General features: G+C 46.6%; 2 protein-coding genes across 3 annotated transcripts; both read left to right on the forward strand.

Annotated features, from left to right (window-relative positions):
• The first annotated feature begins 2,965 nt into the window (after positions 1 to 2,965).
• Positions 2,966 to 7,872, forward strand: LOC119307138 (dihydrofolate synthetase-like). Its single transcript, XM_037583235.1, has 10 exons — positions 2,966 to 3,451; positions 3,616 to 3,713; positions 3,821 to 3,971; positions 4,781 to 4,843; positions 5,469 to 5,630; positions 5,978 to 6,169; positions 6,276 to 6,375; positions 6,635 to 6,769; positions 6,863 to 6,994; positions 7,107 to 7,872. Exons 1-10 carry the CDS (start codon positions 3,188 to 3,190, stop codon positions 7,487 to 7,489), a joined length of 1,680 nt encoding a protein of 559 aa, XP_037439132.1. The 5' UTR covers positions 2,966 to 3,187; the 3' UTR covers positions 7,490 to 7,872.
• Positions 7,873 to 10,968: 3,096 nt separating this feature from the next.
• On the forward strand, positions 10,969 to 13,951 carry LOC119307139 (plant cysteine oxidase 2-like). 2 transcript variants are annotated; one of them, XM_037583237.1, is made up of 5 exons: positions 10,969 to 11,677; positions 12,112 to 12,239; positions 12,331 to 12,493; positions 12,611 to 12,814; positions 13,493 to 13,951. In XM_037583237.1, the coding sequence occupies exons 1-5, from the start codon at positions 11,413 to 11,415 to the stop codon at positions 13,621 to 13,623; spliced, it is 891 nt and encodes a 296-aa protein (XP_037439134.1). In that variant the 5' UTR covers positions 10,969 to 11,412; the 3' UTR covers positions 13,624 to 13,951. The 2 variants fall into 2 exon arrangements, with proteins under 2 accessions (XP_037439134.1, XP_037439133.1); XM_037583236.1 differs by having other exon boundaries at positions 10,971 to 11,677; positions 12,331 to 12,499.
• The last annotated feature ends 635 nt before the right edge of the window (positions 13,952 to 14,586 follow it).

The raw sequence follows: 14,586 nt of genomic DNA on the forward strand, positions 1-14,586 counted from the left end.
TTGGCATACTTGGTGGCTATCTCCATCATTCGACTCAGAGACATGTCTCTGGTTCGACCGAATTTCAGGTTCAGCTCTCTGTACTTCACGCCTTCTTTGAAGGCACAAACTGCCTGGTGATCAGATACACTCTCTACCGTGTGATGTAATGTGATCCATCTCTGGATGTAATCTTCAAAGTCTCATTCGACTTCTGCACACAAGTTTGCAGCTCTGTCAGTCCTGCTGGTCACTTGCAAGTTCCTTCAAACGTTCTGACAAACACTCGGGAAAGATCTTCCCAAGTGTAAATGCTGCTGGGTGCTAACTGATTCAACCATGCTCTGGCCGAGGCCTCCAACATAAGAGGCAGATGTTTCATGGCCACCTCATCATTTCCGCCGCCAATCTGAACAACCAATCGGTAGTCTTCAAGCCAAGTATCAGGCTTGGACTCATCAGTGAACTTACTGACTCCAGTTGCCAACCTGAAGTTGGGAGGAATCATCGCGGCCCTGATGGCTCTGCTGAAACACTCTGGTCCTGAGACGTGCACTCTGCTGCTGGTGGGTACATCTCTGTCGTGACCCTCTCGGTGAGCTCTGTTCCTGTCGACCAGACCTTGAACGATAATGGATCTCGCATCAAAGCCTGGTTCCCTGGGGTCGACTGGAATCCTTCGCCCAACACTGTGCTGGCGTCTATCATCCTGTTGTCGAGGCGCGTACGATCCACCCCTTGGGGGAGGAGTGGGCACTCACGTCGATCATCGCGATCGATTCGGTGATCATACTGCTCACGGTTCTTGTACTGATCATGCCGGTCTCCACGCCCTCACGCCTCGGGGGCGATCTGGGGCTATGAGCCGACTGGACTATATTTGCAGCTACGGATCTGCTGTGAATCCTATTCCGCGATTGCGATACAGCTGAATTTTGATCTCCTGCTGCCCGGAGTAAATCTCTGACCTGCAACAAGCCTTTGCCAGCCTCTGACTGAGAAGGCTGAATTGACTCTGCTATATAGGCCGCAGCTGCTAAATTCTGAATCGGAGTTCGATATACCTGAGTCGGTTGTGGAAAGAGCTGGCGTCAACTGGAATCCGGCACCTGTTGCCGCGCACGCTCGTCGAGTGCCCGCTGAAGGTTCTCCAGTCGAGCGCGTTTAGCCAAGTTGGCCAAGGGCGCGTCCTCTAAGGCACGAGCCTCGGGAGTTTCTCTAACGATAGGAGTATGAAGCGCATCCATGTTCCGGCGGTGAAGTTCTTCCCTTTGCAGCGAAGTGAGGGGCTCGGGGAGATACTCCTCATGGGCATGCGACGGATCGCCTCCGCCGTCGCCTCCGTCAGCGCCAGGAAAACCGGGAGGACCGTGTGGTCCATCGACCATCAGAACCTCCGCCGCTGGATCACTGCTGTCGCACTCTGATGCAGTCTCTGTGGAGCCAGTCGACAGATCGAACAGGCCGTAGAGAGATTCGTCGGGCTCGATTGCCGCGACTTGGGGGGTGGCCGACTGGCGAGCCACCGCGTGTCTCACCCATCGCTGAAGCCTCGACCGACCGGAGCGCTTGCGCCGGCGGGAAACAGGGTGGGAGGTCGACACAAGGACCGACCGATACTGGGTCGACGGTTGCCGCTGGAGGACGCCGTGGACGCACGCGCGAAAGTGCGTCGCTCCGCGAACTGGGAACGCGTCGATGTCGAGCGGAGCCTCCTGAAACCAAGCAGAGTCGTCGGCGACGAACGTGAGCGCGCCGAGACGGATCTCGCGACCCTCAACCAAAACTCTGCCTGAAACCATGATGAAGGGGATCGGAAAAAATCGCAACTTCTCCAGTAAGTCGCTAAGACACCTGCCCCACGGTGGGCGCCAACTGTCGTGGTTCTAAGTCTGACAGTAGTGTAGGGGGGTAGGTATGAAGAGGCAAGATCCTAGCTATGGAGTAGTTGTATACGCAAGGGATTTACGAGTTCAGGCCCTTCTCGGAGGAAGTAACAACCCTACGTCTCGGAGCCCGGAGGCGGTCGACTGGATTATATGCGTATGAGTTACAGGGGTGCGAACCCTTTACACTGAGGAGGGGGGTGGCTTATATAGAGTCCGCCAGACCCCTCTGGCCCTCAGTTATGCAGGGTTTAAGATACATTAAGATTGGACGTTACTGATAACGCTATACATAAAGTGCTATGATGACCATAAAAACTACTTAATGACCGACCGTTAGCGTGCGGAGTGACTTTAGGTCTCCTGGCTGTCGAGTGGTTGGCTTCATGGTCGAATGGTTGGCTTCATGGTCGAGTGTCTTCGAGCCAGTCGAGTGGAACACTTCTGGGTCGATTGACAGGTGGTTTCTTCTAGAGATGTCCTAGGGTAGGGTAGTTTGGACAGATCCATGACCCTACTCTAGGTACATAGCTTCATCACCCATCGACCCGTCTTGCAGCCCGAAGCGCGAGACGATCGAGTTCTGTCCTGCAGTACCGTGAGGAGGAAGAGGTCAGTCTTGCTGCATCGTGCGTGAGACGAGCTCGGCCCTGCTGCACCGGTCGCTAGACAAACGATGGATCACAGCTGGGAAAGGGCCAGCCCTTTGATGGGAGTAGCGGTCGGCAACGAGGAGATGAGGCGAAGGACGACACGGTCCGAATAATCTCCATATTTAGAATAAAATAATCTCCATATTTAGAATAAACCATCGAAGAGATATTTTATAACTTTGAGGATTACAAACTGCATTGCGAGAAACATCAATATCATTGATGAATAACATGTCAATCGCAACAAACCATGCTGTGTTTTATTAGGACCATCCCAAAGACACATAGTTTCTCAACACTTCCATCCCAAAAACCATGCATGTGATTTTAGTGATTTTCATTCATGAAGAATGGATATTTTGCCCATTTTCCGATTGTTCTGTTTTTTTCTTCAGATTCAGATTTGAGTCAAAGCAAAACAAGGACCAAAATACCCTCGTGCACCTACCTCTCATCTCTCTGTCCCCTTCTTCCCCAGCCACGGCGGCTCGCCGGCTGCTCCCCTCCACACCGCACGCGCCCTGCCGCCGCCTCCTCCTACCCCCACGGTACGCCACCGTCCCAGACCCGCCTCCGCCCTGCTACTCCTAGACCGCCGGCGACACGGACGCTTCCATTCGACCGCCGGCGACTGCCGCCGTTGCGGCGGCCCCAGCGCGGCCGTGCCGCATGGTCACCCGCTTCCCAGTTCCCTTCCGCTGGTCTGGCGGCCTACTTCGGGCGAGCAGCAGCCGCCGCCGCGGCGTATCCGCGATGGCCCGAGGAGGCGAAGAGGCGCAGCTCGGGGGGTTCCTCGAGTACATGGACATGCTCCGCAACTACGAGCGCTCCGGCGTGCCGCGCGGCGCCGGCACCGACTCCGACGACGGCTTCGACCTCGGCCGCATGCGCCGCCTCCTCCGCCGCCTCGGCGACCCCCATACCCACTACCCGGTGAGTTTGGCTAATCACCTGCCTGTGATTCTGCCAGTTTGGGATGCGTAAAGCGTGGCCGGTGATAGACAGTCATCATTCGTACGGTGATTGGGGAGTGGATTTTGTTTCCATGGATACAGTGTGAAGAATGGAAGGATTAATCTGAGTGATTGCGTTTGTAGTCTGTCCATATCGCCGGCACCAAGGGGAAAGGTTCGACGGCCGCGTTCCTGTCCAATATCATGAGGGAGCAAGGATACCGTGTGGGCTGCTATTCCAGGTATTCCACCATATCACCAAGCTCCATGTATCGTTTAATCCATTTGGTAGTAAGTAACTATTAGACGACACAATCAAGGGAATTCAATGGTGCTGATGTCTATGCAGTCCACACCTTCTAACAATCCGAGAGCGCATTTCTGTTGGGCAACATGGAGGCCCTGTTTCAGCTGCGTCGTTGAGGGATCTTTTCGATCTGGCCAAGGAATCTATTGATGAATCAATCGAATCAGAAAATGGATCCCTGACACACTTTGAGGTATATTTTTCAAAGTTATTTTTAAGTTGCAGATTTAGTTGGTTTTTGCTTTAATAAAATGATGATGATGTGTACTCAGATATTTTTTTTGTCTGTCCCCGAATGAGAGCCTATACAATACCAATAAACGATAAGCATGGCAAGAAAAATAGCATATGCATATGTCATGGATTTTCCTTCTTAGTTTGCATCTCACCTTAATGCATTGAACATTACAGGCTGTGATGCCATTTTTACTGTTCTAAATTATGCCATCTAACTTTTTCTATGCATATTGGCAAAGCCATTATAGTCTAAATATTAATTCTACACCTGAACTTACTATAACAAGCAAGAACACGTAGACGTTATATTAACGTCCACTTATTAACGTCATACTGCATAAGAGTTAAAAAAAAGGGCAACCTGGTGCATGTAGCTCCCGCTTGCGCAGGGTCCAGGGAAGGGTCCGACCACTTTGGGTCTATAGTACGCAGCCTTTCCCTACATTTCTGTAAGAGGCTGTTTCCAGGACTTGAACCCATGACCTCATGGTCACAAGGCAGCAGCTTTACCACTGCGCCAAGTCATACTGCATAAGAGTTACTTCCACTTATTAACGTCTGTCAACAATTCATCTCTAGTTGATAGCAAATTTCTTACACAACCGATTATGATCAAATGCCCTGCATTGTGGCATTGTGCACATCTAATCACAATAAAAACCCTGTAGGCATTTTTTTAAGGCAATCACTGTAGGCATTAATATTTATCTGTTGTTACTTGACTTCTGATGATCATGCACTTAAAATACACTTGCTATTTTGCAGGTTTTTACTGCTCTTTCATTTCTCCTATTCTCACGAGAAAATGTTGATGTTGCCATTGTCGAAGTAAGTTGTGTAATGCTGGCACTGTTACTGTTGTTCAGTTAAAACTACAGTTTGCGTTTACATGTTTCTGTAAATTTCAAGGGTTGAGTAGACCCATATCTTTGTTATTAGAGAAATTTTCTAACATGTATGGACTTTTGTACTCACATGGAAATTCACTCACAAGAATGGACCTGTTGAACTGAAGTTTTCTAACATGTATGGACTTTTGTACTGACTTGGAAATTCAGTCACAAGAATGCACCTAATGTACTGAACTGCTGGAAAAATGTTATATGAATGGTGAAACTTGCCTTGTAATTGTGTGGTCGATCAGTTGTCTTTTGCCCACCTCAGATCTTCTGCTTTGGACGGTCCACTAAGTCTTGTATCTTTAAGAAATATTAGAATATGGAGACAGAAAAAGTAGGTCCACTAATTTGGTACTTAATGCAACGTGTTACTCAGAAATGAAATATATGAATGACAGAGTGTATCCATCTTTATGAAGTGGTTAATCCTCTGTCATTTTTATAGCACCGATCTCAAGTATCTCAGCCTCTAGTCTTGAAAAACGATCTTTGAGTTATAAGTTATATCACTTACAGTGACTAAATAGTAACTTGTTTGTTTATTGATTGCCTAGGCAGGCCTTGGGGGAGCTAGAGATGCCACAAATGTCATACGAAATAGTGAACTAGCTGCAGCAGTCATAACAACAGTTGGGAAAGAACATTTGGCTGCTTTGGGTGGTTCCCTCCAAAGCATAGCAGTGGCAAAGTCTGGAATTATCAAGGAAGGACGACCAGTTAAGTTGGTCTCATCTTTATTCCTTTTCATTTTCGCCAGCTTTTTTTCCTGCTTGCAATTCCAGATTATAGTCGAATTAATTCAGATAGCTGTCCAGTGTAGTGTTCTTTTCTCTCAAAGAAATGGTTGGCACGCCATGTTCTACTTGCTGTTCCATGTCCATGATAGTTCACCACTATTTTACTAGGCATCATCTTGTGTTTCTTCTGTAAAATTGGAGACTTACTTTTCCTTAATTATGATCCGGTGATATTTTAACCTTCAGGCCGTATAATATTATCCTTGTACAAGTGTAACTTCTGATAATGGTGGAGTCTGTAACCTGAATATCAAACATTATTCCAGGTTGTCATTGGTGGTCCATTTTCAACAGACATCGAGCAAATAATTCGGGATAGAGCATTCTTGACACAATCTCCTGTCATATCTGCTTGTGATACTGGCATCAGGAGCATCACAAGAGGCATTGGACGAGACTATGCAAAGCCTTATCAAAGCTGTGACATTTTCGTGAAGATTTCAGGCGATATGCCATTGGTAGAAACCGACCTTATCTACTTTCATCTGAAATTAACAGAGTATAGAGCTTTCCCCTCTGCTTTTCAAGTCCTCTAAATGACAGGCGCAAGTTTATATTTTGCAGTATGTGGAATTGCATGATGTAAAACTCCAGCTGCTGGGAGACCATCAGCGTCAGAATGCTGTCACGGCTTGTTGCACAGCTCTATGTCTCCGTGAGCTAGGTAAGGAAACATGCCCTTTCGTGTTGTTTGATGACGGTCCATCTCAATCCACTTCCATTCATTAAAGTACAATTACTCCAGCATTGGTATGGTCTTTATTTTGAATCTTCACAGTATTGCTGCTTCTGAATGAGACTAGTGCTGGAGGACTGAATATTTGCTTTTCTTTCAGTTCCCTTTTCACCTTATCATTACGCATTGCTTAATCTGCACAAGTCTGACGTATTTTCTCTCGTATCCATGGATTTGGGAAGTTAAGGATGGAATGTATCCGATGCATCTATCCGAGCTGGTTTAGAGAAGACGCAACTGCCGGGGAGAAGCCAATTCCTGACACAAGATGAAGCCTCGGTCCTTGGGCTCGACGGAGCATCCGCCATTCTAATCGACGGAGGTTTTGCCTGATAACCACCTGTCCTTACTTCCTTATTTCCCTTCACCATTGCCTTAGCCAAAGATACCATCTGATGTTCCAATCATCTTCCAGCCCATACCGAGGCGTCCGCAAAGGCACTGTCAGACGTGATAAAAACCGTCGAACCCGAAGGGCCTGTGGCCCTCATCGTCGGAATGGCCAGCGACAAAGAGCACCTCGCATTCGCTGCGCAACTTCTCTCAGGCAAGATACTTCATTAACTCTGCCCCTCTGTGCTTCGGCCGTCTCATAGCTGGATAGTTCAGACCGAAGAACGTCACGGTAGTTTTTTCTCAGCCTCCCTGATCACTCTCAGGCAGAAGGCCCGACGTGGTGCTGCTGACGGAGACGGGGATCGCGGGAGGGACCGCTCGCTCCATGCCGGCCTCGTCGCTGAGAGACATCTGGACGGGCGCCGCGCTCGGCCAGGGCATCGAGTGTGCGGGCATCGGGGCCAACCCCGGCGACGAAGCCCCAACCGTAAACATCGACCACCTGGCTCCCGCCGCCGGCACAGGCAAGCCCGCGCCGATGCTGATCGGGTGCGGAGCCGCGCCGTTCTCGCGCGACCTGATCAAGGCCGCCTCCCGGCTGCTGCGCCGGGCAGACGGAGGCGGCGGCGCTGCCCGGGGTGGCCTCATCTGCGTCACCGGCTCCATGCATATGGTCGCGGCGGTGCTGCAGCAGCTTGAGCAGTAGCTCCCCAATCCCCATCAGTTACAGTCCACCAGTACAGCGCATTACATGGTTTGGAATCGATGGGATTAAGCAGTGATGTTAACTTTCATAAAGCTACCAAGAAAGCGTCGATGCGCCGTGCATGTCCTTTTCTTGGTTGTCTACTAGTGAGAGCGACAAGTCCTTGGCCTTGTTCACACTCACACCCTAGTAGTTGACCTCGGTCGACTTTACAAAGTTGTTCTTTTTAAACAATTATTAATTAATTTTTATACTGTTCTAATAGTTTATTCATCTACTAGAGAAATGTTTCGGTTCATGGAGGAAAATCTGATTTCTTAATTGTACAATTTTGTTCAAACGGATGCAGGAAAAATTCACTGTGATGTAATAATATTTGGTCATCTGATGGGGAAAGAATGTACTCTACTAATATTTTATTCATATAGAGTTTAGAATGTCTGGGATCTTGCATGAAACTCATCGTGTTCTCAACATCATCAACTGAAATCATTTTCTTTTCTTTCTTTTTCATCCGCCTAAGCGTAGCTTCTGTCTTGATTCTTTGTCTGTTTGTGTTATTTGGTGTTGGTTGTGTGCATTCTAGTCATGCATATGCGAGATGTGTTCTTATTGGTGTTTGTATCCTACGTGGTCATGTAGGACCCAATCTACTACTCCCTCCGTCCGAAAATACTTGTCTTATAAATGGTTGTATCTAGACTCATTTTAATAATAGATACATTCGTTTTATCCATTTTTAGGACAATTATTTCCAGATGGCGGGAGTACTATTAAGCTGGATTTTGCATAGTAGACTAGCAAGAATTAAGCGAATCCAGTTCGAGCCGACAATAGATGTTCACTCTTCAGGGCTTCCAGGCACAATGCAAACTTTTACGAACAAGTCACGTACTTGCCTACCTATGTCGAACATGGTGTTCAAAAGTAATAACATTACTAATACACGAATACAAAAGATAATATAATTGTCCCCATGATTACCTTTGTAGGGCATATTCTAGATCAGAGGGAGTGTACTATAGGTGTGGAACATGAGTGGATACGGTCGGATAAAGATTAGATACCGAAGCGGGAAGATAACATACGGCTACAGTGCTAGTACATATTTATATTTAAACAGCACTCCCTCCGATTCCATACTCTAGTGCATATAGATTTTTTTAAAAGTCGAAAATTCCTTACTATATTCTACACCAATGGAGTTGAAGCTTTTGATTAAAAAAAAACTATCCTAATCACTTTGTGTAACAACCAAAGGCCCGCTTCGAGCTATGGACTCGCGGCAGATCAAAATATCTTGCTTACCTAGGATGTTTATTCTTTTTCATGTAAAAAAACACCCCAAAAGCTCAAACAAAAGGGGCCAAGGTAATATATCATCTCATAAACTAGGCAAAACTACTCAAAATAGTAATAATAAATAAATTATGTGAATTAAGTAGAGGCTCGACACTGGCGGCCAGCGGATCAGAGAGCATCTCTCCCGCCTCTAGGGTATATTTATAGCATTCCAGCTACATCTTTTTTTTTTTTGCGGGAAGCATTCCAGCTACATCAACGACATGAAATGTGAGGCAAGGACGATTGTAGTTGGGACTTGGATGACAAGTGGAGCGGGGATGCACGATGGCAAGGTAGGTTGCACCTACAACGGCATGGAGACTCTAGGTCGTTGATCTCGATAGGGGGCTCTAGCCTGATGAGAGAGAGAGAGAGAGAGATCCGTAGAGAAAAATATCTATGCATAAGTTGTAAAATTGTTTTTTATTTAGCATTACATATGAAGATTTGTTTTTCATGAACTTGATCAATGTCCACACCCTTTATTTTGCAATGGGGGAATAACTCTGGGTGAAACCGGAGCGGATTTGGTCTGATAGTGCTCAAACGATATTTTATATACTTTTTCAAACATGGAGGTAAGACGGATAACAGGCAAACACATGTTCGAATACTGGATTATGTCAGATTGGGCATATATATAGCATGGTAGCCAATTATGCAGAAATAATAAGCAATTATTAATACTTGCACGCATGAAGCACACATAAAAAATATTAGAAAGGTAGTAAAACAATCTAAATAAGCCACTAACAAGCATCTATCCCATCTCATAGGTGAAGATGACATGCACGTATTGGTAGTTAATATTTGCAGTTATACCAATAAATCATATAACCATATTTTATAAGGTCGGATTATCCAACAAAAAAATCATTACCTCATATTAGCAACACCATGTCCTAACAACCGGAATCCGACTTGGACTCGGATTCAGTTTTAGATTGTACTCGAACGTCAGAAAACTTTAATTGTACTCTGCATCACCAGGTTTACAAATGGTTGTGGTCCCTAGGAGTCGTTTCCTTGGGAACATTCTCTGGCGCATCCAATTCTCATGTGTGAATCTGAAAGCAATATGCATGGTAATCACTGTTCGCTTTCATGCATCCCACTGAGTGAATCAAATTCCTTTTCATATAGCATGACAATTCTTTGATGTACCGTTGCAAGTCTACATGTAGCAAGACAATTCATGGACATGCATAAAAAATCCTTTTTTTTTGTTCTTTAGTCAGGCAATTTTCTACGATGCATCATGGTAAAAATGATGAAACACATGACAGTTTATTTTGCTGCAACATGACACATTTTTGAGATTTTCTTTCTGCTAGCATGAGAATATTTTTATTTTCAACATGAGAAATCTTTCTATAGCAGCATCAGAAATATATCTGTTATATTCATGACAATTTCTGAACAAATAAGATAGTAGTCATCTAAACGCTCTTATATTTCTTTATAGAGGGAGTAATTCCCGAGCGCTTGTTGAAAGTGGTTTTCCGACATGGCAAATTTTTGTACAATAACATGGCAAATACATCTGCTATAGCACGGCAATCGCTAAATGAACAACATAGCAATTCCCGAGCCTTGGACGGAAGCGGTTTTTGAGGCAGCACTTTTTACGTCGCGTCACTCAAATAAGGCTTTTATAAGAAATGTTTGTCAGGGCCATACGAAATTATACTACACCCGTTAACAAATATAAGATGCTTTGGACGTTTTAATATGAACTACGTACAGACTAAAGAAAGTGAACAAACATATTTAAACATATCATGCGGGGTGAATTTACAACGTCCAAACGAAACCATGTCTAGAGAAGGTTTTCCTCGCTCAATGCACAAGGGTGAAGAATTACTTGATATAGATTTGGTCTAGAAAAAGGTTAGAACATCGTTTATTTATGAGCATTTTTGCTCCTGTCGCTCTTGGAGGCAGCTCGAAATATCTGGCTCCTTTGGGAAAGGCTCCTTTGGGAAAGCCTACGTAATCCACCGCCTGCTAGATTCGGCGAATCCAGCGGAGAGCCTCGCTCGACACTCGACAGCGGCGGCCAGCAGATCTCAGAGTCGGACAGTGAGGAGAGGGCGAGAGCGTCTCCCCCGCACCGCACGTGAGCAGCCGCAGTTTTCCGGGGGGCGACAAACCGTGGACTCCCGTGCTGCCGGTTTTGCTTTCCGCCTCCCCGAAATGGCGGGCGGCGGCACACCCTCTCTCTAGATCTCTCTCTATCCATCCGCACGCATACGCTTTCTCTCTCTAGACCGGAGTAGAAGAAAAGCAAGAACCGGTTGCGGTGCCGAGGGCGACCACCGAACCCGTCGGACGGATCGAACCCACCGCCCCGGTTTCGTCCCTCCTCGCCCGTCCCGTCGTGTCGTGTCGCCTCCACCGTCAACCCACCGTCGAGCGGCACCTGGTTTTGCTCCGTCCGCCCCCGCTGACCCCCCGCATATATCCCGAGCTCTCCTGTTGCCCCCTCGTCCATCCCCACCGGCTCGCTTGCTTTGTCCCTCTCCTTCCGCGATCCAGCGAGTTTCTTTCGGTTTCTTGGAGTTGCCTGCCGGCCGGCCATGGGCGCGGGGGTGGTGGAGCTCGGGCCCGGGGTGGTCGAGGTGGGGGCGGCGGAGGCCGTGCAGACCGTGCCGCCGGCCAAGAGGAGGCGGGTGCTGGCCGTCAAGACCCTCAAGGCCGCGGCGGCGGCGGCAGGAAGGGGGCCGCGGCTCGCCAGGAGGCCGCCCGCCATCCAGCGGCTCTTCCAGGCCTGCCGCGCCGTCTTCCGGGGCCCCGGCACCGTGCCCAAGCCCGCCGAGGTCGCCCTGCTCCGCGCCATGCTCGGTACGCTACGCTAACCAACCACCGCTCCTCTCAAACCTACTTGTATGTATACGTACTAGCTACTACTAGTAGTAGTACATGCGCAATCAGCCAATCAGGACCTTGAAAATTAATTTGGTGCATGGAGCGACCCGTTAAAAGTTCAAGCCTTTGCTTGTGTACATCCAAATTAGTTTTACATGTCTTGGATACCATGCAATAAGTTCAGAATTTGCTGCAGTTTTCACTTGATAATTCTAGTGTCCGTCATTCTTCTCTGCGTACTCAACATGCTTAATTTTGATCTTTTTTCTAAAAAGAATATGTTTAATCTGAGCATGCAAATGGAACATACTCTCCGTAGCTGAAATGCAGTGGGTTCGGAAATGGGAGTGTCCTGGTTGCACAAAATGCTGATGATGCTGAATTTCGGCTTCCGGCCGTGATGTTTGCAGACAAAATGAGACCAGAGGACTTCGGCCTAAGCCCAGACATGCCCTTCTTCAGGAACAGAGATGCGCCGGCAACCGAAGGGACCCCGGCCATCACACACACCACCATATACAAATCCGAGAAATTTTCCGTAAGTGCAAAGTGTGTGCATGATGTATACTGTTTACCCAAGGGAAGTAGGAACTAGTTGCTGACATTTCCTTTTCTTTGTTGCTTGGCAGATGGTTCTCTTCTTCTTGCCGACGAATGCGGTCATCCCTCTGCACAACCACCCCGGGATGACGGTGTTCAACAAGCTGCTCATCGGATCGATGCACGCAAAGTCATATGACTGGGCTGATCCCGACGATCCGGCTAATGAGAGTGGCGCTTCGTCACCTGATGGTAAATGTGAGCTTCCCATCCATTTCTGCTACAATTGTCACCAGATCCCCTGCTAATGCCCCCCAGTATGCCTGGCTACGCAAATGTGCTATAACGTTTAGACTTGCTTGCTTGCAGTGAGGCTGGCGCAACTAATCGTGGACGATGTTTTCACGGCGCCGTGCGACACGTCGGTCCTGTTCCCGACGGCGGGAGGCAACATGCACCGGTTCAGGGCCGTCGCGCCATCCGCGTTCCTCGACATCCTCGGCCCCCCTTACTCCATCGAAGAGGACCGAGACTGCACGTACTACACGGACATTCCATACTCCCTGCATCCAAGTAAGTTAGAAATACTGATCTCAGAAATCTAATCTAGATACATTATGGAGATGGACTTGCTACTAGTGCTGAATTTCGACACTGCGTGCAGCTTGCAACAACTGTAAACTAGCACAGAAAATGCTTGAGCTCATATCCTCTGCTATCTGGGGGGTTTGGTCTGAGTGATCACAGTAAACACTTTATGCATCCTTTTTACCGACAGCACGCGAGAGAATTAACTAATAAGTATGGTTAGGCATCAATAGCAAGTTGCAACATAGATATTATATTTTGCATCATCAAAACAGTAGTTTGCCTTGTAAGCAGCCCACTGAATGGAGAGAGAGGTCTTTTAGTTAAGTAACAACCTGGAGCTTTCAGGTAGCTTTGTTTATCATGCACTTGCAAGCAAGCACACGGTTTTGCGCCCCCCGTACGTGGGTTTGAGAAGCACGGGATGTCGAAACCACTTGTGCATAAACCATGTTCTAAAGGGCACTAGGCGAGAGGCATCCATATTTTAGAACAGTATTAAAGTAATGTAGCTTCACCCCAAAGATATTTAGGCTCCATTAGGTCTTGAACATTGGTCGGTAATCATCGTGATCATCGATGCTTCTGCTAATTAAATTTAATTACTGCTAGCTCATTGGACGCTAGAAGGTTAACTAAATTTGTATGCTCTTCTGCTGACAGTGACCAGCAATGAGCTCATCGGCGACGAGCAAGAAGGCCGGCGTCTCGCGTGGCTGAAAGAGGTCGAGATGCCGAGGGATCTGAAGATGTGCAGCGTCCGGTACGGCGGCCCGCCGATCTCCGGCAGGTGATCGACCCCCCACCGGCGCGGGTCCTTTGATCCTTTCCTTCGAGCCCTTTGCAACCGATGATGAGCTGTCAAGTGTCAACCCAACTCAAACCAGATGGTGTCAGAATCGAAGTTCACCTTGTGAATACAGCAGCAAGCTAGTTAGTTGAGCCATGCATAAGAATAGGTCCCAGTTTGTGCATGACGTCTCAGTCAGTTATGGCAGTCTACCATGTAAGAGTGCTTGCTTGCTTGCTTTTGCAGCAGCTGTGTACATGGACCTTGTCCAGGAGATCCCTTTGTTGATCTTTTTTCAATACATAGATCATCCATAGATTTCACTTGCTTGGCATCTGCATTCCCCACTTTTCTTCGTTTGAGATGTTTCATGCTCTGCCCAATTATTCATCAGGTTTGAGATTCTTAAATTTGTCCCCATGCATGTCTCTCGTACTAATTTGTCATTCCTTCTTTTCCAGTTTTTTTTAAATATTAATAATATCATTCTTAGAATTTCCGTACTGTATTTTCTGTTTCCAATTTTCAAATTTAAAATATGATTATTAAAGTTCTAGTCGCCATCTCTTCTGTCAATTTTTTTTCCGAGAATCTCTTTTGTCAAATTTGAGATTCTTAAATTCCTATCCCCCCATATGTGGCTAAACAAGTATTGTACTACTTTGCTTGCTTGAATATTAGTTTTTCTAATAATATCACTTACAATTTCCTATTTTCTTGCTTCATTTCTTTTAAGAAAATTGTACTACTTTGCCATTCTTAAAAAAATGGTTTTCTAATACAATTTCTCTATTTTCTTGCTTTTGTTTTTTAAAATTAAAATTATATGTTTCTTTAAATTTAGTCGTCATCCCTTTTGTCAAATTTGAGATTCTTAAATTCATAGTTCCCCATATATCTTGGAATACTTTGTATTTTATTTTTAATCAGATTTTAGATTTAAATAATATGATCATAAGTTTTTAAC

Source organism: Triticum dicoccoides, chromosome 5B (assembly GCF_002162155.2).
Source record: "Triticum dicoccoides isolate Atlit2015 ecotype Zavitan chromosome 5B, WEW_v2.0, whole genome shotgun sequence".
Lineage (NCBI taxonomy): Eukaryota > Viridiplantae > Streptophyta > Magnoliopsida > Poales > Poaceae > Triticum > Triticum dicoccoides.

Coding starts and splice junctions, on each gene's coding strand:
- LOC119307138 (XM_037583235.1), top strand. CDS start 3,188: ATGGTCACCCGCTTCCCAGTTCCCTTCCGCTGGTCTGGCGGCCTACTT. Junction 3,452..3,615: donor ACCCCCATACCCACTACCCG/GTGAGTTTGGCT, acceptor TTGCGTTTGTAG/TCTGTCCATATCGCCGGCAC. Junction 3,714..3,820: donor CGTGTGGGCTGCTATTCCAG/GTATTCCACCAT, acceptor ATGTCTATGCAG/TCCACACCTTCTAACAATCC.
- LOC119307139 (XM_037583236.1), top strand. CDS start 11,413: ATGGGCGCGGGGGTGGTGGAGCTCGGGCCCGGGGTGGTCGAGGTGGGG. Junction 12,240..12,330: donor ACAAATCCGAGAAATTTTCC/GTAAGTGCAAAG, acceptor GTTGCTTGGCAG/ATGGTTCTCTTCTTCTTGCC. Junction 12,500..12,610: donor TTCGTCACCTGATGGTAAAT/GTGAGCTTCCCA, acceptor GCTTGCTTGCAG/TGAGGCTGGCGCAACTAATC.